At 43.8% G+C, this 24,242-nt stretch overlaps 1 protein-coding gene across 2 annotated transcripts in view; it reads left to right on the forward strand.

Moving 5' to 3' along the window:
• Positions 1-1,030: 1,030 nt before the first annotated feature.
• Positions 1,031-24,242, forward strand: part of TOLLIP (toll interacting protein) — a 119,475-nt gene continuing 96,263 nt past the window's right edge. For both annotated transcript variants that reach the window (XM_082269970.1, XM_082269971.1), the window contains exon 1: positions 1,031-1,165. In XM_082269970.1, the coding sequence (XP_082126096.1) occupies positions 1,133-1,165 (33 nt within the window). In that variant the 5' untranslated portion in view covers positions 1,031-1,132. The remainder of the gene's footprint in view (positions 1,166-24,242) is intronic.

The following is a 24,242-nucleotide window of genomic DNA, read 5'->3' on the forward strand; positions in this document are numbered from 1 at the left end:
ATTTGTCATGTGTACCATTATCACAGAAAATGACAGAAAATTTCACACTTTGGCTTGTCACCAGAACAGGAAATGAGGAGAAAGCTTCCAGAGGGGACACTAATTCTGGCGATAACCACGGATCCCTTGATTTCATCTCACTTCCTGTTTTGGGTATTAGACAGGAAGTGAAGGAAAATCTCCCCAATTAGACAGAGATGTATAGTAACTAAGTAGAACTACTTCACTACTGTACTTAAGTACCGAAAGGCGGTATCTGTACTTTCCTAGAGTAGAATTTTTTTCTCCTACTTCCACTTTTACTTCACTACATTTTTTCAATGATTTCAATACTTCTACTCCGATATTTTTTTTTTGTGCTGCATAGTTACTCGTTACTATTATAAAAATTACCACTGCCAGAACAGTAGATGGCAGGTTTCATGAAGCTCAAAAAAACGTGTATAATGTCATTTGTACTTTTGAATTCTTTCTTTAATAACTTTAATAAACTTTTGACTTCTTTCTTTAATAACTACATAACACAGTACTTGTACTTTTACTTTCAGTACTTGAGTAGCAAAATTTTTTAAAAAACTACTTGCAATACTTAAGTACAAAAAATGTTGAATACTTTAGTACTTCTACTCAAGTCACTTTTTGATCGAGCACTTGTACTTTTGCTCAAGTATGGGTTTTGAATACTTTATACAACTCTGCAATTAGACAAAGACAGCAAAAATACCTGACAGAGGTTATACCTTCCCATTATTTGAAACTTCAGCTTTACAAACATTAAAAATAACTTTTCAAATGCCAATAACCTGTTGGGTTTATATACAATTAAAATGCTATATGCTACCTCCTCCTCCCTATCCTCAGGATGAGGCGTTCCCACACATGACGGCATTGCCTGCACACAACTACGTCACTCCCAACGTCTGGAATCTCCTTGTAGTTCCATAGATGGAGCTGTGCGCCGCTAGGGGTCAGCAGTGGACGCTCCTTGTTCGTGCTGATAAAGTTATCGCTGATAGTGGTTGGCTGTGGCGTGCGCCTGCGCAGTGCTCACCGGGTCAGCTGACTGTGTGTCAGACGGTGCAGGAAGTGAGTGAAAAGAGAGCGGAGTGCAGGCAGGAGCTGCCCGACAACCATGGCGACCAGTGTCAGCACCCAGCGGGGACCGGTGAGCCTGCGGGAAGGGACGAGGGCTGTCAGTGTTCTCAGTGTTGTCCATGTGCAGTGTGAGGGGTGCCCAGCCATTACACCCCATGACTGCACCCCAGTGCTGTGTATACAGGACTGACTGTACAGTCATTAATGGACTCCTGTAGGACCCTCACATTCTTTATAAGCTCCCTATGTAACCCTGTGTACAGTCTATGCCTACTTACCGCACTCACCTTACTATCTGCTCTACTCCTAAAGCACAACTCTAGACAAGGGCTGGTTTATGACATATGTGCTGTAATACTTCCACACTAATGGGGTGCCATGGGTCTAGCCTGCATCGCTGGATGTCTACCACTGACAGCCTGGCCTCGCTCACATGGGAGCAGTCAAAGGCAGGCAGCTGAGCCACAGTTTTACCTCCCTGAACCCATCACCCACCCAAAGGACAACATGCAGCCACTCAGGATTGTGCATATGGTTCAATGCTTTCCATTGTGGTTGCAGCAAAAATGATACCGCAGTTGGCAGGTAGTACCACTGAAAATAAAAACATTTTCTTGGGTTGAAACAGGCGGTGACATATCACCTCCCAGCTGTCTATCAACTGCCCCTGCAGTTCATTTTACAGAGGGAAGGCAGTGATTACCACAAGTGTGAGAGAGCACTTACAGCAGAGATCCTCAAACTACGGCCTTCCAGCTGTTGCAGAACTACACATCCCATGAGGCATTGGAAAACTCTGACATTCACTGACATAATGAGAATTGTAGTTCCTAAACAACCAGAGGGTCATAGTTTGAAGACCCCTGCCTTACAGTCTTGGCTGTAGTACTCCGATCACACTCACCCATCCAAAGGACAACATGCAGCCACTCAGGATTGTGCCTATGGTTCAATACTTTCCATTGTGGTTGCAGCAAAAATGATACCCCTGTTGTGCCTTACAGTCTGGGCTGTAGTACTCAAATCACACTCTGGCTCCTCCATTCAGTAAACATCTTTTTATTCCATCCAATGGATGAGGAGAAAGCTTCCAAAGGGTGTGCTATTTCTAGCGATAACCAAGGATCCACTGATTTCCTGTCCAATACCCAAAACAGGAAGTGAGAGGAAACCAGTGGATCCTTGGTTATTGCCAGAACTAGCGCACCCGTTGGAAGCTTTCTCCTCATCCATTGAATGGAATAAAAGATGTTTACTGAATGGAGGAGCCAGATTTTGATTTGAGTACTACAGCCAAGACTGTAAGGCACAACCGCGGTATCATTTTTGCTGCAACCACTATGAAAGCATTGAACCATATGCACAATCCTGAGTGGCTGCATGTTGTCCTTTGGATGGGTGATGGGTTAGGAGAGGTAAAACTTTGGCTCAACTGCCTGCCTTTCACTGCTCCCATGTGAGCGAGGCCAGGCTCTCAGTGGTAGCTTTCTCCTCATTTCCTGTCGTGGTGGCAACCCAAAGTGTGGATTTTTTTTTTTTTTTTTTTTTTTTGGGTATTTGACAGGAAGTAAAGGGAAACGTAATTGGAGGAGAGATGAGTGAACATTGCAGTCTCACTTCCTTCAATCACAGAGTGCCTGGCATTGATTGCATAGAATACAAGATGTTTAGTGAATGGAGTGGAAGAGGCACTCTGTGATCTGAGCCTTACAATCAGAATTGTAACTCTCAGCACTGGATGTTCGGTACTGACCACACTGTAAGAGGGGTGAGTGAACGTCAGAGTTGCCTGGGGACACAATTCATTTGTGTTGATTATATTCCTACGGTGGATGTGTTAAAAAAAAAAAAAAAAAACGTTTTTGGCTGGAGGTCAGTTTTTAAAGCGCTTTTTTTTTTAAATTTGAACCTGTACCTTGGCTGCCATGGCAACTTTTGTGCTGCCCCTCGCAATTGTTGCATGGGATAATTTGCAAAATGGGCACACTGTGCCACATGTGTACAAAGGGGAACTAATGCGTAAATCCACTGATTTACCAGTTTCCCAAAACGGGTACATCCAAGACGTGTTCTGAATGATAACAGTCATGGTTTCTTGTGCTCTCAGCCAACTGTCAAGCCCTCAAATGGCTGGTGTCATAACTGATCACATATGCAGCACCATGGCAGTTGCAGATCCAACAGAGGCGCCAAGATGGCAGCTTCCTTGGCTGAAAAGGCAAGGAGGGTTTAATCTGAATACTTTATTATATCCAAAGGGAATATCTGCTTAAAGTAGTTGTAAACATCAGACATGGAATATGAACATATCCCTCTATAGTGTGTACTTGTCTCCATCCAGAGCACTAAGTGTAATTTTTGTCTGCTGCATCATTCCTCTGCTATCAGCATGAATCACTTCTGAAAAGTTTTCCTGACACCAAGAGAAAAAAATGGTGATGGGAAGGGACCTCCAGCTAATTGACAGCCTGATTTTTGTACCTTTGTGCTGTGTGAAAGGGGGCGTGTCTCTTCCCTCCAATCAGCTCTCAGAACTCTCCTCACTGAGCTCAGCAGTGTGTGACTTCTGTCCCCTTTTTTTTTCCTGACTGCTCAAACAAGCTTTGCAAATTCTGCGCTTTGAATGGATGTAGAGAAGAGATGGCTGCAGATAAACGGGTACAACGTATATAGGTGGATTTGTTTCATCTCTGTCATCTGAGAAGAGTGACTTCACTGGGTATATGTAAGGGTTTACAACCACTTTAGGCTGGGTTCACACATGGCTGAATTTGCATTCGCACAGACATCGTATGTGATCTGCACAGCAGTGCGATGCGAATCACATACGATGTCTGTGATCGCACAAGTGTGAACCCAGCCTAATGATTTCCTAAACTAGTTATGTCCATTAGTCTGGTGATGATTGTCAAGGTTGCCAATGTTTCCTTTTGTCAGTTCTGAACTGAACTATCAAGCCATCACAAATGATACACATGCAGCACCATGGCAAGGGTAAGATCTTACAGAGGGCAGCTTCCCTGGCTCTAAAGGCTTGCTGGGTCTAGTTCCTCTTTGTAATATTTAATTACGATTACTGAGAAATAAAATAATGACTGCAGTTAAAGTCCCTTCTGGAACATCAGTGTTGTGTGATTTGACAGGAGCAGTCATGAGTGTTCATAATGCACATTATCATTCACAAGTTTTTTTTGGCCTATAGAAAAGGGAATCCTCTTTCACTGTGCTGCACTCGGGAAGCTAACAAATAAGATTACTATTTGTAGAACTGACCGCCTTGTGCAGTAAAGTGACAGTCCTTTGACTACCATTTTAACACAGCGCTTGTAGACACTTGGCAACTCTATCATGCTGTAGGCATTGTATTGTTCAGTTACCAAGGTCTTTGGATGTAGTAATTTTTCTGGGTAGAAATCAATGCTGAGCTGTAGGCAGATTTTAATGATGCACAATAATGCAGATCTGTAATCATTGATATGTCAATTAATGCATTTTTCTTTTTAAAGCAAGCAGAGTGGGTACCTAAATGTGAGCTGTTATCAAACTCTTGCAGTCCCTGTACAGCAGAGCTTAAGTGTGACAGGAAGAAGCAGTACAAGGAGCCAATCAGTTCATGTGCTGATGGAAAAAGAGAGCCGAGTGACAGATGAATTGATCACTGTGCTTCTTCCCTTTTCCACTGTCCAGTCACAGGCTGGGGCAGGTCGGGGGTGACTGAGGCGCAGGGGGGGTAGGTTGAATATTGCTGGCCCTTAGTCTGCCTCCTCTGTCTCCTCAGATGCTGATTTGGCTGCCGTGGACATGGGTCACCCTGCTGGGTCTGCGGCCACATGTCCAGAATCTCATAGCAAGGATGATTCCTCCGCTTCTGCAACCACACACGAAAAGGCACTGGTGGATGCACTGATTGTTATCTGTGCTTGAGACTTAAAGTTGGAGGACGCAGCTAAAGCTGCGATGGAGGTGCAGGTTCCTTTGGCACTCACAAGCCATCCAGAGCAGCAAAGGAGTTCCCTATCCCCTCTTATTTTGACAAAATTGTCACTGAAGGGGGATGACCAAAGCGTTCCCTTGAGGTCCCTAAGCTAGTTGCTAGGCGATACCCCTATGAGGAGTCCCTTCTTAAGCAGTGGACTGTTCCACTGGTGGTGGACCCTCCAGTTTCCAGATTAAACAAGGCAAACCTGATTCCGGTTGAAGAGTCCACGGCCTTTAAGGACCAAGCTGAAAGGAAGGCGGATGCTGTGGCTCGCAATTTGTACTCCCTGGCTGGTTTCGGCACTGAGGCCGATTTTCACCTGGTGCCCTGGTGTCGCAGACTTTGACCAAGTGAGCTAAGCTTTTACACTGTAAGGGCTCATTCACACGGGCGGTCCGATCAGATCCGCCTGTCAGTTTTTTAGGCGGATCTGATCGGATCCTCCATGCAGCTCTATGGGGCAGCGGGTGTCAGCGGAGACACCTCCACTGACACCCGCTGCCATCCGCATCCGATCCTGTGCTGAAATCGGAGCGGAGCGGATCTGATGAGAGCGGACAAGCGGTCCGCTCTCCTCCGATCCCCCATAGAGGGCAGCAGGTGCTGAGGCACCTCCCTCTCCGCTCTGCGAGCGGAGACGGAGCTGTCATCCGCCCGGCTCAGCGGGGATCGCGGATCGATCCCCGCTGAGCAACACGGATCCGCCTGCGGAGGCGGACCGTGTGAAAGAGCCCTTACCTGGAGGGAGAACAGCTCCCCCCTGCCTTTGCTTTACTGGCAGACCAGCTGGTTCATAGGCTGCAGTTTATCTGTGATGCGTCTTTGGATGCGGCTCTCCTAGTGGCTCGGCTCTCTGTTTCGGCAGAGGTCCTTCAGCGTGTCTTTTGGCTCAAATGCTGGTTTGCGGACCAGACTTCTAGAAAGGCCTTGACTAATCTTCCTTTCAAGGAGATCGCCTGTTTGGTGCTACCCTGGATGACATTGTTATAGGTCTCACAGGGGGGGAAGAGCACCTTTTTTCCACAGGCAACTAAGGTGAAGAACCCTCGTTGTAGATGTGGGCCCTCCTCGGCTCATGAGAAGTTGTTTCGTCCCTCAGGGTTGACTGACGAGGGATGGTAGCCCTTCAGGGCCTCCTCTGGAGGATCCAAGCGAACTTGGTCTGGCTAATCAAGTGCGGGCTTCTCCAGACCCGCGGACAAGGCCCCTTCAGCATGAAGGTGTGCCCTCACCCGTATTTGGGGCAGTGGGACGTCTTCGCTGGTTCCCGGACCTGTGGTCTACCCTGGCACAAGAACAAATGGGTCCACAAGGTAATTCGGCCTGGCTACAAGACCGAGTTTCTTTCTTATTTTCCGCAATCTATATACCAGATGTATAAATATTACATGAATATGATGACCGCGCTCAGTTGATATAAAATATACAATAAATGCTGCTACTTTTTATATACATAAAATTTAAAGAACTTTTACAATTATGCGTCACTGCACACTAACAGAATCCAGTAGCGCTTTAAAAATAATGAATTTCTTTCTTACCCTCCGGTAAGGTTCTTCCTTACAACTGTCCCCGGTCCGCTTAAAGGTTTTTTTTTTTTTTTTTTGGGGTCGGTGCATGACCTTTTACAGGTGATGGTCCCGATTCCATCTTCAGAATGTTTTCAGGGGTTTTACTCAAACCTGTTTACAGTCCCCAGGATGGAAGGCAAGGTGTGTCCAATTCTGGACCTCAAGGTGCTCAATTGCTTTGTGCGGGTGCAGAAGTTCAGAATGGAGTCCGTTCGCACTGTGGTGGCTTCCCTGCATCAGGGGGATTTTCTTGCCTCCATCGATATCAAGGACGCTTACCTTTACATTCCAGTATGTGTCGGTCTCCAGCACTTTCTCCGCTTTGCCGTGGGAGAGGAGCATTTTCTGTTTGTAGCATTACCCTTTAGTCTCGCCTTTGCTCCTCGGGTCTTCACTAAAGTTGGTGACGGGGTAACTTTTTTGTAGAGATGCAACACTGATAATGGTGAGGCTGCTCATCCAGTAATAGTACTAGAAACAAATGATGCTAATGGGCATCAACCCCCAGAGGGTTTTTGGGCAGCAAAAGTGAAAAGTGATGTAAATGGAATAAGAGTCAAAAGATTCTAAAAAATAATCCTTTATTAACCAAAAATAGCAAAAGATAATGAATAGGTAGAAAGTTAAAAACAACCCCGTCAGGCGGAGGTATGTTATGAGCTCCGGTTACAAAGATGACAATGGTAACAGCATTATAATCGCACAATGATAATCACAATGTCATGGAAGAAAGACAACCCCAACGCGTTTTGACTTAATGCTTCACTTTTCACTTTTGCTGCCCAAAAACCCTCTGTGGGTTGATGCCCATTAGCATCATTTGTTTCCACAGGGTAAATTTTAAGCCCAACTCTAGGATAAATGTAACCCCCCTCTCTGATTGCTATAGTAAAAACCTAACAAAAAAAAAACTAAAATGATCTAAATCGCTATGTTCACTTGCTGTAGTCACCTCCAGCTTTGGGTCTTTCTCTCTGGTCACTTTCTGGATAGGTCCTTCTTTCGGATGTCCACATCACTGCCTGCATACCTTGGACAAATTACATTGGCTGGCCAATGAAGGGGTTCTCTCAGGATGCAGATGAGGACCGAGGGGAATGAAGGGTACTGACTGATGATTGTATGGGTCTCCGAATCTCAAGCACCCTTTCTTTTGTGTATGTTTGTTTATTTCCAGTGAATTTATAGGTGTGTGTAAATGCTTTCTAGACTTTCCATTATCCCGTTAAATAATTTAAAAATTTTCTTTTGACATTATGATGATGCAGATTTACCCCTGAACCCATCAGAAGTGCTTCTTGGGGAGCATGAACCAGCCTCCTAACCAAACACTCTGAGAGCTGGTTCACACTACCACTACCAGAAAGTCGCCCCGTGACTTGTTTAGAGACTTGTTTAGAGACTTGTTTAGAGACTTGTTTAGAGACTTGTTTAGAGACTTGGGTAGAGACTTGGGTAGAGACTTGGGTAGAGACTTGGGTAGAGACTTGGGTAGAGACTTGGGAAGAGACTTGGGAAGAGACTTGGGAAGAGACTTGGGAAGAGACTTGGGAAGAGACTTGGGAAGAGACTTGGGAAGAGACTTGGGAAGAGACTTGGGAAGAGACTTGGGAAGAGACTTGGGAAGAGACTTGGGTAGAGACTTGGGTAGAGACTTGGGTAGAGACTTGGGTAGAGACTTGGGTAGAGACTTGGGTAGAGACTTGGGTAGAGACTTGGGTAGAGACTTGGGTAGAGACTTGGGAAGAGACTTGGGAAGAGACTTGTGGACTACTTTGAAGAGACAGGCGACTTTGTCTGTGGGGAATGCCTGGCTAATCTCTTTCTTCTTCCTGGAAAGTCTGATAACAAGTAGTGTCAATTAAGATAAGGAGGCAACTCCCATTGAAGTATATGGGACAGTCGGATCACAGGTCGCTTCAAAGTAGTACAGGACCCTTTTCTGAAGTCGAAGCAACTTCAGTAGTGCCAATTAAGACGGCACTGATTGATTAACATTGCTTTTGTTATGTCAAGCTACCTGGGGCAACACAAGTTGCCTCACAAGTCGCGCTAGTGTGAATGGGCTCTTAAAGGCAGATTTGTGTTTGTTTGTGGCAAGCAGATTGTTCATTTCATCCAAACAGTAAACAAGAAAAAGGACATTCTACAATTTTGGATACCAAAGAGAATTCTTGAGTCCCTTTGGTCAGGAGAGAAAAAAATATCAGTGGACTGATCTTACTACATGTTGTAAAGAGCAGAGAATACAGCCCATGGTAACCAATTAGAAATTAGACTTGGAAATTGGCTTTGGTTGCTATGGCTTACTGCACTTTATTGTTTTTTTCGTCATCGGTCCATAAAGCAAGATACAGTTGGTTTAGAAAATGGATGCGGTATAATGAAGCCTTGCTATTATGTTATGGCTGTTGAAAAAAAAAATTACACAGAGCAGTCGGGTGATTTTTAATTTGTCACCTCGCACTTATTTTGTCTTACATGCTTATTTAACCAAGCCCTATAGTTGTGTAATATAAGCTTCACATCTAGGATTGCTTAATAGTTGAGACATGTCATGAGAATCTCCTTTTACACCTACAGTCATAGACCTGTAGGATAAAAAAATGCATGATGAGGGAGCACTGTGAGAAAAAAAAATCTTGGAGAAATTATTGGTAGAGAGAACCTGTTCTCCAACATGTGTTATGGCAATCTATAGGAACATGAAGATGATTCTTCCCCACTCATGGGCTCCCTACCAAGTTGCTTAGTTTAAAAATGGATAAATAAGTATAAAGAAGAAAAAAAATATATACATATACATTTTCCTCAACAATGAGAGTTGTACAAACTCCAAGAGACTTCCCCCCTTACAGGGAGCCTAATGGAATGAACATAGATTACTTTTAGATAGAACAATCTGATTTGTTCGGCATATGAAATGGAATAGTTGACTCTCTTTTTTTTCCTTGGGGGGGGGGGGGGGGGTAGGCGACAGTGTCACTTATGCATTGGGTGGGAGTAAGGGAACCTCATGGTAGCTGCAGATTTAATACCAAATATGCTAGCATTAGTAAAAGATAGGAAAGTATATTTTATTTACTTTTTTTAAGCGGTTGTGTGTTTTTTTTTTTTTTTTTTACGTTACTTCCTGGTTTCTGGTCCAGGCAAATGTCATACATCCCAGGAGTCTTCAGGAGGGGAGAAGAGGAGGATGAGTTTTCTCAGCTAAGCACAATCTCTCCTGTTTGCATACCTGAGCTAAGGGCAGGAAGTAAATTCTACATGAATCTTTTGCCCTTGCTCAAGATGTTAACAGCCAGAAATCCTAGGGGTTTTTTTTTTAAAAGAAATTTCTCACCAAAATAAATGGATGGGGGAGTTTGCTTTGAATAATAAAAATTAATGAAATAGTGTTTTTAGTTTGTGGTGCTCAGATGCAGTGAAGATCCACTTTAAGGCCTCTTTCACACGGCCACTTTTTGTCCGCTGCGGCACTTTTTTTTTTTTTTTTTTACGGACACGGATGACACTTGTGTCATCCAGTCCGTATGTCCGCATATCATCCCATCCATTTGCGGATGATATACGGACATAATGTTAGTCTATGGGGATTGCGGATGTCAGCGCTGACATCCGATTTTGCATCAGTTCCGTTTTTTTAACGGAGGAAAAATAGGGTTCCGTTCCAAAAAATGGAACAGAACTTAAAGGACGCAAATCGGATGTCAGCGGATGGTCATCCGCTGACATCCGCAATCCCATTGACATGCATTATGTCCGTATATCACCCGCAAACCGATGGGGTGATATACGGACATACGGAACGTCCGTGTGAAAGAGCCCTAAGAATTTATTTTATTGTATTGCTTTTTATCTGACTCGCCAATGCCTTGGCTATTATTTGGGCTACTGTTCAGTACCTCATTTTTTAGAATATTATTAAAAAGATTGAAATCACCGGCTATGTCTTTGGAGGAGGAAGAAATAGGTTTGGATAATTTACTGTCGTACTCCTTATTGGTTATGAAAAAGTGAAGTCTGTAGCCGTAGAAGGAATACCCAGCTATGAGACTCATACATTAGCAAATTTGTTTGCTTAAAGAATAAGTCTAGTCAAAACCTAACTCTAATGCTAAACCTGCTCTTTGCCACATTCTAAGACTATCTAACCCTATAAAGCAAAAATAACTGTACTTGCCTTTTCTGCACCCGATCCAGTCCAGTCTACAGCGGCGGAAGCTCTGTGCAGGAAAGGACCCACCATGGCTGTGAAATGAGTGGGAAGTGACGTGACCCATAGACTTACTATGGGGCTTCTGTTTTTGAGTGCCTCTTCGGCCCCCTGCCTCCACGCTGACCACGCAGCGCGGGACCGGAACAGATCGGGTGCAAAAAAGGTAAGTACAGGGGTTTTGACTTTACAGGATTAGACAGAATATTCTTAGAATGTGGCAAAGAGCAGGTTTAGCATTAGGTTTTCACTGGACTTATACATAAAGGATTCGGGTATAATGGTAAGTTTAAACGTGCCAGATTTTTTAGTGAAGGGGGGGAGTGGGTTTGGCTTTCTCCACTGTTGCAATAGCTTTGTCCTTTTTCAGCAGTGGTGTGGGGAAGGTCCTCTACCTGTCCCAAAAGACTTACCTTAGGAGAGGCAAAAGGATAATTCTGGTTATGGTTATTATGCAGTCAACCACATTCTGCCAGAAAATTAAAACTTTAGGGCAAGTCCAGAAAATTTGAAAGCTGTTGCCATCAGTCTTCCCATATACAGCAAGCCGGTCAAATTATGTTCACCGTATTAGTTTGGTGTGGTGTAAAGTATGCCCTATTGAGGAAGTTGGTGTCTGTAAGAAGCAAACTTATACAGTTCAGTTTTCGGAAGGACATATTCTAAACCCCCCCCCATTCAGACTTCCTCATTGAGATCTGGAATGTCCGATTTTTCGTTTGAGACTACGAAGGTTGCTGATATCCTGTATTTGTGTATTTGGTTGAGATCACTATTTCCTTGGGTTGTCCATATTGCCTTTTATGTTCTGGTTTTAGTTCCATTGGTTTCAGTGTAGAGGTGGTTAATACAATATGGTATGCTGCATGTAATCGGTCAATTGGCTCGAAGGAAAGGACCTTAGGTTCGGGTTTTACAATGCTTGTATGTACTGACTGTGGTTAGTATTATAGTGGTAGATTTTTTTTTTTTTTAACTAAAACCTGAGAGTGCAAAATCTGGTGCAGCTCTACAAAGAAACCAATCGGCTTTCAGTTGTTTGTCAGAGCTTATTTGAACAAGCTGAATTTAGAAGCTATTTGGCTACCATGCACAACTGCACCAGATTTTGCACTCTCCAGTTTTAGTAAAACTCTACCCTATAGTGTAAAGCACTGGTCTCCAAACTACGTCCCTTTGCTTGCCTTTATCTGGCACCATTCCTCCCACTTAAACCAACGATGGGGCACCATTCCTCCCAATGGGATTTGTCTGAAAAGTAAAATAACAGTTTTCTCCCTCCTGTAGGCAGTTTACAAATCATAGTAAGTGAAACAGTAAGCATATATAAACCTTTATGAGAGGCAAGCCTCAGGCTAGGAAGGTTGATGCTCTGTGAGAATGGCCCATGCGGTAGCAATAAGGCCATTCCATCTTGAGAGCATTATCCTTGGTAAAAAATGTTTTCATTAGATAAAAAGGTACTCCCAAACGAGTGCTTGATACAGGCATGTCGCATGAATGGCTGTAGTGTCCACAGTATCACATCATGGATAAAAACGTCCACAGAACTTGGCAGACGTGTTTCCAAGATCCTGCCTCTTCTGAGCCATTGTTGAAAGCCATAAGAAGTCCTGTTTGCAAGAAGCCACGTGGGGGGACAAGACTAAAACTGCACATCACCCTGAAACATGGTGGTGGCAGCATCCTGTTGCAGGGACACGGAAGCTGGTCAGAGTTGATGGGAAGATCGATGGAGCCAAATACAGGACAATCTTAGAAGAAAACCTGTTAGTCTTTAAAAGACTGGGGTGGAGGTTCACCTTCCAACAGAACAATGACCCTAAACATACAGCCAGAGCTACAATGGAATAGTTTAGTTTAAAGCATATTCAAGTGTTGGAATGGCCCAGTCAAAGTCCAGACCTAAATCCAATTGAGAATCTGTGGCAAGACTTAAAAATTGCTGTTCACAGATGCTCTCCATCCAATCTGACAGAGCTTGAACTATTTTGCAAAAAAAAAAAGAAATGGACAAAAATTTCACACTCTAGATGTGCAAAGCTGATAGACATACCCAAAAAAGACTTGCTGCTGTAGTTGCAGCATAAGATTGTTCTACAATGTATTAATTCATGGGGGCTGAATACAAATGCACGCCACACTTTCCAGATACTTTTTCTCTAATCGTCTTGCAGGGCAGCATCTGAGAGATAGGCTCCTCCCACCTAAAACAGGAAACGCAGTAGTCCACTATTATAAAAATGTCAGCCATACCTGGGTGCCTCAGTTGATTGTTTCCTCCGAACCCAGAGAAGCTGCAGCAGTTTGTTCTTTTTCAGTCTGTGCTAACTGCAGGGAACTCTCTGGTCAGCTTCCCATCCAGCCCAGCGGGCTTTGGGTATTGCAGACCAGGGGCAGCAAGTTGGGCCAGTTGGCCTCTGCCTGATGTTTCACCCCTACAGAGGGGCATGCAACAACCCCCCCAGCTGTATTGGATGCTGGTGGCGTTCCCCCTACAGAATCGCCACCATCTGCACCTGGCACCAATTGTCCGCCTGAAACCCCACCAAGCAGCCTCCCGCCGACAGCCTGGTCGTCCTGGAAAACTGGAGCCCACGCTGCCTGGAGAAGCAAGATGGTGGCGGGTGCCTCATTTCGGGTAACTCGTGGCGCTTCGAGGGATGCATTTCCGGTCGGCAGCCATCTTGGTTTAGGCTGAACGCCCAGAACCAGACAATAGAGTGGGCACTTCTGGTGATGTAATTTCCTGGCGGCAGCGTGATTTAAAAAAAAAAAAGGGGGGGGGAAAGGCAGATTAACTCCCTCCTCAGTGAAAGAACAGGTAGGAGCACAAGACCAGGCGAGCAGTGACAGTGCAGGTTTGTCCACCAACCTGCAGGGGGTCACCTGGGGGTGGGGCTGGAGCAGGAAGCAATTAAAAAGCCTCTAAGCAGTTGCTCTCAGGGGCTGACCCTGTTAGGAGCTTCCTCACCCTGCCCTGCAGATCCTGCATGCCAGGACAGCTCCAAGGTAAGCCAGAGCACTCTGGAGTTTTCTCTGTCTCTACCTCACTAATGGTTCTTTATGTTTGTGCTTGGCAACCGCCTATCTCCCTGGGTCCTTGTTCCCATTTACAAAGACCCCAGAAGAGAAAAGGGCAAAGACCAGCAGTAAGGCATGCACCTCCTTGCGGTCACTGGTTTTCCCCAGAATGGAAAAAGCCATTTTGCCAGAAATGCGTCAACAAAATGGTGGCCAAGGAATTACTGGGTTTTTTTAACCACTTGCCGACCACTCCACACACATTTAATGTGTCAGGGTGGCTCTGCTGCGCATAATCACGTAGATCTATGTGATTTATGTGCACGTGGTCTCGGCAGCGTGCGCGCCGCTGGATCCGCGCTCTCGCTGTGATTAGATACAGCGGGAGTCAGACTGTGGGAGCAGCGGGGTCGATCGCCGCCGGCCTCCTGCGATCTTTAGAGACACTGACAGGAGATCTGCCTGCCTATGTAAACAAAGCGGGTGGCTCTTCTGTCAGACAGGTAGAGAGAGATCGTAAGCTGAAACACCGATCTCTTTGACTGTCACAGAGCCCCCCCAAAGTTAGCAAGCAAGTAGGCATACATTTAACCCCTTGATCACCCCCAGTATTACCCCCTTCCCTGCCAGTGTCATTTATACAGTAACAGTGCATATTTAGCACTGATCACTGTATTAATGTCACTTGTCCCCAAAAAGTGTCAAAAATGTCAGGGGTCCGATCTGTCCACCGCAATGCCGCAGTCCTGCTAAAAATGATCGCCGCCATTACTTTTTTTTTTTTTTTATTAGTAAGTCCAAAAATCTATCCTGTAGTTTGTAAACGCTATAACGCATATATTTACATGTACCCATAAAGAAGAATTATCGAAGATACTAAGGATTCACGGTCCAAGCCCCGAGAAACCACTCTACGCTTGCATTACACAGCTCTGCCTTTCGGCATCTTCTGCACCCAGGATATTCTCCAATAATGGCAGAAGGCCTAAAAACCTGAGACGCATGAGAACATAGGCGTGGTGCCATACCTAGACAACCTGCTGTTCTTTGCCAAATGTGCAGAAAGCCTGGAAGCCAATCTGAGCACTAGCATATCTTACTTGCAACGTTTAGAATGGATAATGAGCGCAGAAAAATCACAACTAAGCCCAAGCCTGAGGGTTACATACTTGGGCTATGTACTAGATGTCAAAATAACCAAGATTTTTCTAACGGGAAAAAAAGGTCGGAAAATTCAGAGGCAATAATATTTCTAATACGGGCCGAATTCATGACCATCCGACGAGGCATGTCGGTATTGGGACTAATGATGTCCTCAGTCCTGGCCATTACCTGGGCACAGCTCCATATAAGGCCTCTACAAAATCACATTCTGGCCTGGTGGGATGGCAATCCATCATCCCTAGAGGCGGTCAAAAGTACACTTCAGCGCATATGGTGGATCACCTCGCACAAGGAGAATGGAACCCCCTTTGGTCCCAGACCCCCTCTAACGTGAGGGAATTAAAAGCTGTAGAAGAAACGCTAAAAGCATTGCAACCGTGGCATACCTGTACAGACAAGGGTGGTGGGGGGGGGGGGTTTGGGGGTGCAAAGTCCTACTCGTTTAATGGGTCTGACAGAAACTACGCTGTCAATTGGCCAAAAGACATCAGATCCATTTCTGCCATCCATGTGAAGGGAACAGACAACACAGTGGCAGACTTCTTGAGCCACAAAATCATAAAGCAGACAAAATGGTCCTTAAATCAAGCTACCTTTTTGTGGATCACCCAAGCCTGGGCAGGAACCCTAGGTGGATCAGTTCACCTCCAAGATAAATAGGAAACTCCTAAAGTTCTTCTCCCTGGACCCCACAGATGGCAACATCTATGTAGACGCTTAGAAAAGAAATGAACTACCCAACAAGTGCTGTCATCCAAATAATATTGAGAAAAAAGTTGGGAAATGTATGGTTGGAAAAACCAAACCATAATTTCACAAAAAACTTGGACTTTCGGAGGCATATTGTAGAATGAAGCGACTCAGTGTCTGGTAAGCAGGCAGTGGTATTGGTGGTGGTCTCCAATCCTTCTTGGTGGCTAACTTGGCTGTTTCCCTTCACTTTGCAATTTATATTTTGCCATCTGGTAAGCAGATTATATATTGGTGCGGTGTCATTTCTTTTCACCCCTATCCATTGTTTGTCCGGTGGTGGTTCACACTTTGGGTGATCTATAGTACAAGTAAAAACAGTATTATGCTATGGAAGTTTATTTTTCTTCACATGCATCTGATATACAATTCTGAGGAAACCATACAAGTCCGTTGAACCTGAGGCTGTTGGATCCATACATCCTGGTGTCATTAGGGCGAATTTCCTTCCTTTGTCTGGTAAGGAGACTATATATCTGGTGGTTTATTTCCCATTTGATGATTCCAGATCTCTGGATTAACTCTTGATATTTGGACATTTTTTGATATTTGGACAGTTTATGTGGACATTCATTTACGATTTGATCATACATCAACTATCTATGTTTATATCTGTCATCATCACTCATTAGCGCAACTTACGTATCCCATATCTCTGTAATAGTCAAGTATCTCTCTACAGTCCAAACCATTTGTTCTTAGAACACAGTTTGGTCTAGGGACTGTTAGGGACATTGTTTTTAGTGTTTGTCTTTTTTCTGTTCTGTATATGTTCATTGAGTGAGGATTGTCTTTGCCCTTTTTCCGTCACTCTTTTAATACTATTTTTTCTATGTAATAAAATTATAATTTTTTTATCAATCGTGAGTTGCTTTGGTTTATTCTACGATGTGCCTCTGAAACTCCACGTTTTTTGGGAAATGATGGTTTGGTTTTTCCAACCATACAGTTCCCAACTTTTTTTATCTGTGTAGACGCATTCAACCAAAGCTGGACATATCAGCTGTGTTATGCATTTATACAAACTGCCCTAATTCCATGGGTAGCACAAAAAGATCAAGGAAGAAAGGTCAACTTACTTCTACTCATACTCATTGCACCCCATTGGCCCCAGAGGCCATGGTTAAGTCACTTGAAAAACCTCAGTGTTCGACCACATCTAACACTACCAGACATAATGAACCTCCTATTGCATGGGCCAGTCAACCACGAGGTCATGAAGCTCTCGGCCTGGTTCCTGAAACGTTGGGGTTATAGAGGAAGGGTCTGTTGAACAGGGTGATAAGAGACCATTTTTAACCAGCAGGAAACCCGTGACCAGAGCCATCTACAAGAAAGTGAGTGTTTTTCTGGTATGAGAGCAAAGGGGACTATTCCAGCAATTTTAGATTCCTTACAGGAAGGAGCAGACAAAACATTTCCTATAACACATTGAAGGTCCAGGTGATGGCTCTATCTTCTGTGTCTAGACATTCGGTTGGCAGAAGATCCACTCCTAAGAAGGATCCTTTTCTCGTTTAAAAATAGCTAGACCCACGAAGCTCAGCAGAATTCTGACATGGAACCTCTCCACTGTGCTTAAAGGATTCCTCTACCACTTTGAACCACTGGAAGAATGTTCAGATAAATACCTTACACTAAAAACCGTACTCCTAGTGGCCCTTGTGTCAGCCAGGAGAGTAAGCGAAAAACGACTCTATCTACTATGATAGAACCCTACTGTCTGATTTAAACGCATAAGATAATCCTCAACCCAGACCCGGCTTTCCTACCAAAAGTCGCTTCAACTTTCCACAGAACACAGAATGTGGTTAGCCTTCTCATCCTGGTTCAGTGGATAGCAAGAAAAGAAATGCAAACAACAAGCTAGACTATATAAGACAAATTCTTATAGCTTATCTTGAGAGAACCAAGGACTGGTGCAAAATGACAACATTATTCGTCCTCTACGCGGGAGTCAACAAGGGAAAACGGGCCTCAAAGTACAATAGCCAGATGGATAAAGCTTGCTATACAGGCAGCCTACCAAGCTAAAAACCTTGCCCCACCGAGCGGAGTCCAAGCCCACTTGACCAGAGTTTGGGCATCTGCAAACGCAGAAAGGGCTGGGACAACACCGGAGCAGATCTGCCGGGCAGCGACATGGCCGAGCTTTAATACCGTCACAAGGCATTACCACATAGACCAGCTGTCCAGTCAGGACCAAACATTTGGTCGCAAGGTGCTCCAGACCTTATCCCCTCCCTAGTAAATATTGCTTGATACATCCCCACTGATGCTTCCCTGGAAAACTATTCGAGAAAACAGAGTTTGGTACCTGGTAACTTTCTAAGAAGTCTTCCAGGGCAGCACATGTTTCTGCCCTGAACAGTACAAAGGATTTTTGCAGATTAATAGGCTTACTGAGGGTCCCTTTGGTGCGTTACTAATACTAAGGCACGCAGGTATGGCTTACATTTTTTTTTTATAGTGGACTATTTTGTTTCCTGTTTTAGGTGGGAGGAGTGGAGGGAGGAGCCTATTTCTCAGATGCTGCCCTTGGAAAACTTCTAAAGCCTCGGCTCGTACACACGCAATGAATTTCCGCCGACCGGTCGTCCGTCTTTTGTCCAGAGTGGTGTCTGTTGGTTGGAATGTGCTCTAGACTGCACACGAATTTTCCCGCACGACAGAATTCTACTTCAGAAGTGATGTCATGTGTTGGATTGCTTTGTATGTGTTCTTTAATCTCTGAGCATGCCTAGTCTTGCTCATAAGATTTTTCCCCATGGAAATCTGTACTAATGAGACGAAAATCTGACATGTTTTGACGGTCGACAAAAATTATATAGCCTGCACACCAGGATTTTTTCGGCCAAAAAGTCGGAGTCGGTTGTCACTCGTGTGTACGGGGCTTTAGAGTTACCAGGTACCTTACTGTTTGTAAAATAATTTTGAAAACCATTGATCATTTTCCCTACATTTCACAATTATGTGCCACTTTGTGTTGGTCTATCACATAAATTCCCAATAAAATACATTTACGTTTTTGGTTGTAACATGACAAAATGTGAAATGTGAAAGGGTATGAATACTTTTTCAAGGCACTGTATATAAGCCCTGATATTTAGGCCCCTTTCAAACTTGTGCGACCTGAAAGTCACGAGACCTTGCCACGACTCGAAGCAATGCTTGTGTAATCTTAAGGTCTATGGACCTCAAGTCCCATCAAAGTCCCAGGGGCTACTTTGAAATGGCACAAATATGAATGGTACTCATCGAAAATCATGGGGTATGACTTGTCATGTGACTGCAGTCCCAAGCTGCAGGACAAGTCGCATAAGTGTAAAAGGGGCTTAAGTTGTGGGCTTACAAAGGGCTCTGTTCACACCTGAGCATTTTTCAGCTCTTAAAACGCTCATCCCTGAAGTCTCAAAAGGCCCAAAATCAAATTAATTTCAATGACCCCTGTTCACATTTGAGCGTTTTGTCACCTGAAGCAAAATGCCTGAAGCTCAAAAAAAAGTACATGAGCTTCTTTTGACAGATTACAAGTGTTGTTATTAATGTCAATGCCTGCCTGCCAAAAACGCCTGAAAACCAAACGCTCAGGTGTGAATGGAGCCTGAAAGTTCATCATTTGTTTGCTTTCTCTACCCCTTTTTTTTTTTTTAAGATTGGAATTCCCAAGTTTATGAAGTTGTAAAACTGATGTTTCGTTGAATAAATTGCAGGATTAGTATAGAGCTGTTACACCTGATAAATATGGGCTTTTAGCTTGTATAAGAATAGCTCTGTATAGCAGGTGTTTACATAGTATTTGCAGGTCCTTCAGCTGGCTTCAAAAAGCTTTGTTGAGGCCTTTGAGGCACCATTCAGCTTCAGTTTGGGAAGGTTAAATGCTGATCAGCACTTTAAACAAGCTGCTAACCGGCATTAGTAGGTCTCAGCCCTTTGAAGTTTGTTTAAAGCCTGCTTAAAGCGGAGTTCCGGCCACAAAATCGACATAATCGATTTTGGGCCATCCGCTTGCTTTTGGTCACCTGCAAAAGAAATGGATAGTTAAATTGTTAGTGAAGAAAAATATACTCGCCTTTCTTCCACTTCCTCCCTCTGTGGCTGCGGCCCGCGCCGTCACTTCCTCTTTGCACTGATTCCTGGGAGCTGAACGTCATCGCTCCCAGGAATCAATGCGCCTGCACCGGCCCTGCTCGTCACTTCCGGTGCGGGCGCCTCGTTCCCTGCTAAACAGCTTCTGGGCATGCCCAGAAGCTGTGGAGGGATGACGCGCCCGCACCGGAAGTGACGAGTGGGGCTGGTGCAGGCGCATTCTGGGAGAAGAGGACGTGGAAGAGGACGCAGAAGAGGATGCGCTGGCTTCAGCTGCCCACACCTGAGATGGCAGTGCTGGAGAAGAAATTTTCAAGGTAAGTATTTCTTCTAAAAGGTAAGTGTGACCTGGGACAGTACAGAGGCTATCCATTATGGAATGTACTAGCCCTGACTGTCCTGGGGTTTTTTTTTTTTTATTGAAAAAAAACATTTGTGGCCGTAACTCTGCTCTAAATTGAACATCATCACTCCCATTAAAGAGACCCAGTCACCTACTTAAAAAAAAAAAAAAACGCTGATAAAATTACAGAAAAAGCAAGTATTTTAAATGCTAGCTAGGAGCATTTTTACTCTCCATTAATGATTTTTTTTTTTTATTGCAATGCTCCTATAAAGATGCTAATTTGCCTACTTCAGAAATGTCTCGATCCCCCGCTGAGAAAAACGGACTCCGTCCAACGGACGGAGTGTGTGAAAGGAGCCTTACACTTGCACAAAGGGAAGTCCCACCAAATTTTTGATTTAGATCTTTTTAGTCACTTCTGTATTTTGTAAATTGCTAGATTAAATAAACTATTAAAACCTATTTTAAAGCATTTTTACTTTACAGCATTTTTCACACCTACCTAAAACGTTCTGTTTGGTTCACACAAACATCAAAGAAGTGATTTTTCTGAATTCTTTGCTATAAATGCCCCTTAACCACTTTACCCCCTTCATGACCAGGCCATTTTTTTTGCTATTTAGCACTGTGCTAATATAACTGGTAATTGAATGGCCATGCAACAATGTACCCAAACGAAATGTATATCAAATTTTTCACACAAATGGCTTTCCTATGGTGCCATTTGATCACCACTGAGATTTATGAAAAAAAAAAAAAAAACACGAACACTTTGCTACAAAAACAATTACAATAAAAAAAATCGTATTTCTTCAAAAATTTTGGCCAAATGTATTCTGCTACATGTCTGATTTAAAGGGTAACTCCACTTTCGGGGGGGGGGGGGGAGAAATCAGCAAATAAAGAAACAATATAGGGTATACAATTGCAACACAAATCATATTGTAATTGAATGTTTTTAAAAATGTACCTTTTCCTTTTTCAATTTGCAGCTGTTGTCATTTTCTGGAAATGCAATATGGCCACCTGGAGATGTTCTGTACACAGAATGTGTACTGACCACACCCCAGAAACATAATTTCCTGCTTGTGTGATTGGTTCACCAATTTTCCCAGAAGTCTGCACTAAGATCCAAGTCAGATTTTTGGAATCCCCTGCAACAAAAATGTCATATTTGGTGAGATACTCCCAATCGGAGCACATCTAAAAGGATGCAGGCCCAACAGCTTTCCTCATTGGATCCCTGCAACTTCCACAGCTGGTGGATGAGTATGAAACCACTCCCATTTTACACACTCAGCACAAAGGAACAAAAGTGGAGTTGTGCTTAAAAATAAAAATCAGTCAAATCAAAAGATCAGTGATAATACTATACACCAGGGATATGCAAACTGCTGCCCTCCAGCTGTTGCAAAACTACAAGTCCCATCATGCCTCTGCCTCTGGGTGTCATGCTTGTGGCTGTCAGTCTTGCTGTGCCTCAAGAGACTTGTAATTCTGCAACATCTGGAGGGCCACAGTTTGCATACCCCTGCTATACACTGTCACTGTACTAATGGCACTGGCTGGGAAGGTGTTAACATCTAGGGCGATCAAGGGGTTAAATGTGTGCCTAACTATTTGTAATCTGTGTAAAATGTGCTGCTTTTACTAATCGATCTCTAAGTTTCTCATTCTTTGCAGGAATCAGAAATGGAGAGCTTGTTCTATGTACAGAGTAGGGATCGACCAATATCCTTCTTTCATTGCCGATACTGATACCGGTATGGGCCGATATTTTCGTATGTTTAAAAAACTTTTTTTTTTTTTTTTTTAATTGACAGGTACTCTTGTGGCAGGATCTGGGGGTCTAAAAGACCCCAAACCCCTCTACTGCACTTAAAAGACCCCAAACCCCTCTACTGCACTTTTTTTTTTTTAATCTGGCGCCAGTACGCGGAAGTGATGTCATGACATCACTGACGGGTTTTTGCATGGAGACCCGATCTGAGCCGAATGCAGCTTTCATCGGGTCTTCGGCGGCCGTGCGGGCTGGTTGCCGGGTCTCCCAGTGGGACAGGAGACCTGGACAAGCCCGGGGGGGGGGGGGAGGAGGGACGTCCCCTCCTGCTCCTTGTAATGACAGCCGAGCGGCTTCTCAGCCGCATCAGTTGTCATTACAAAACAGCCGACTGTCGGCGATGGACTCTGGTACAGGGGTGATGCCTCTAGATGCAGGCATCGCTCCGGTACAAGCACTTTCCGAAATATCGATAATATCGGCCATCTTGATATTTTGGGGAAAGTGCATATCGGCCCTCGATATATCGGCTTTGCCGACAATCGGTCGATCTCTATTACAGAGCTTTGTGTTTGTCAATACAGGGCTCTATGCCGTGATTGTACACAGCTAATCAGCAGGTCCCGGCCGCGAGTCATTGGCCAGGACTTGCTGACAGGCTCCTGCAGTGTACAGCGGATGCCAGCCCGAAGTAGGCAGCAACGTATGGGTGCGTTGTTTGCAGTCGGATGGCCCGCACAAGCAGTTAATTGTGGATGGACGGTAGCAAGTGGTTAAAGCAATTGTTTATTTGTAAGCTGTAGAATTAATTTTAGTAAAACAGATGTAAGCTTTCATTTAAAAAAAAATGTATAAAATGTAATTGACCCCCAGCACTTTTTTAGTTTCTCTTTACGGGCACCAGAAGACATAAAAGAGAGAAGAGAATTTTTTTTATAGGATTCTGTGCACCTAAAGTACGTCTCGTAGAACTGTGAAAATACAATTGTAGATGCCTTTTGGTTCTTGAGAGCCAATGCCAAACTAAAATCTTATTTTGTGCTCCTAATCTACAAGTTTATGAAAAGCACAAAAATGTTTGTAGAAAAAAAATCAATTGATCTATCTAGGTCTACCTCTAGTTAGGGAAATCTAATACTCGTAATGTGGGTTTTTTCCATTTAATAAAATCCTTTTGTTCTCCTCCTATATATATATATATATATATATATATATATATATTTTTTTTTTTTTTTCTTTGGGGGCCTGATTTTGTATAGAGCAGATCAGGATTTGTCTGAAGTGCTAATATTTCTGCATGGTTAAAATGCTGTGCTGTTGGTTGCAGAAGAATGACTCAAATGTAACGGGTCATTTGGTAAAAGGATTTAAAATCTTCATTCATAGGAAGAGCATTTGTTGTGGAGGAGGGCTTTGACTGACAGCCCTGCTTTTAAAATACATTTATTGCTTGGATCCTAATAGCAGGGCATTGAAAGACTTTTGTAAGCTGTTCCCTCTATGCATAAAATTACAATTCCAGTTGCCAGGCTAAAATGGTGGAGCCTTCTATCTCTTTAGTAACGGGACTGCCAACGTAAATTCAAGTTTCTACCTATAAAATTTTTGCAGTACCCACTAGCAATAAACAGCGGGCTCAACGCGTGTTCACAGCGGCCTTAAAAAATATCTATGCCCAAAGTATATTTAGCTGGTTACCCAGTTTTAGCCCCCATTTACAGCATTTTCTGCTTATTTCCCTATGCCTGACTACACTCAACATGCAGAATGCCATTCTTTTGAATTGTCCTTGTTCATCTTTATTGGCTCAAAAAAGTACATAACCTTTTTTTTTTTTCTCGCAAATTCTGTTGCTTTTGGCCCTATTGACGTCACTAGGAGAGCTTGTTAACGCATTATACGCATGTTGTTTTTTTTTTATATGCCCGAATGACTGCTTCTCCTACAAAACTTCTTCTTCTCTCCTTGTCCAGCCCAGAAAACGCCTGAAGCTTGGTACATGTGCGAATGCACTTGTAATAAGTTTAATAAACTCCTCAAAACACGCTTCTCGGGTAACATTTTCAGCAAGTACAGAGAATACCTGTTGATGTTGCCAGAAGGGCAGTGTCCTTGTCATACTGTATGTGTGAGAGTAACTGAATTGTCTTCTTTACCAGCTACATTCAGTAAAAAAAAAAATCGGGAGAGCAGCTCGGGGGTCACGGTGCTGCTCCTCATCCCAGAAC

Source organism: Pelophylax lessonae, assembly GCF_965119305.1.
Source record: "Pelophylax lessonae genome assembly, chromosome: 10".
NCBI lineage: Eukaryota > Metazoa > Chordata > Amphibia > Anura > Ranidae > Pelophylax > Pelophylax lessonae.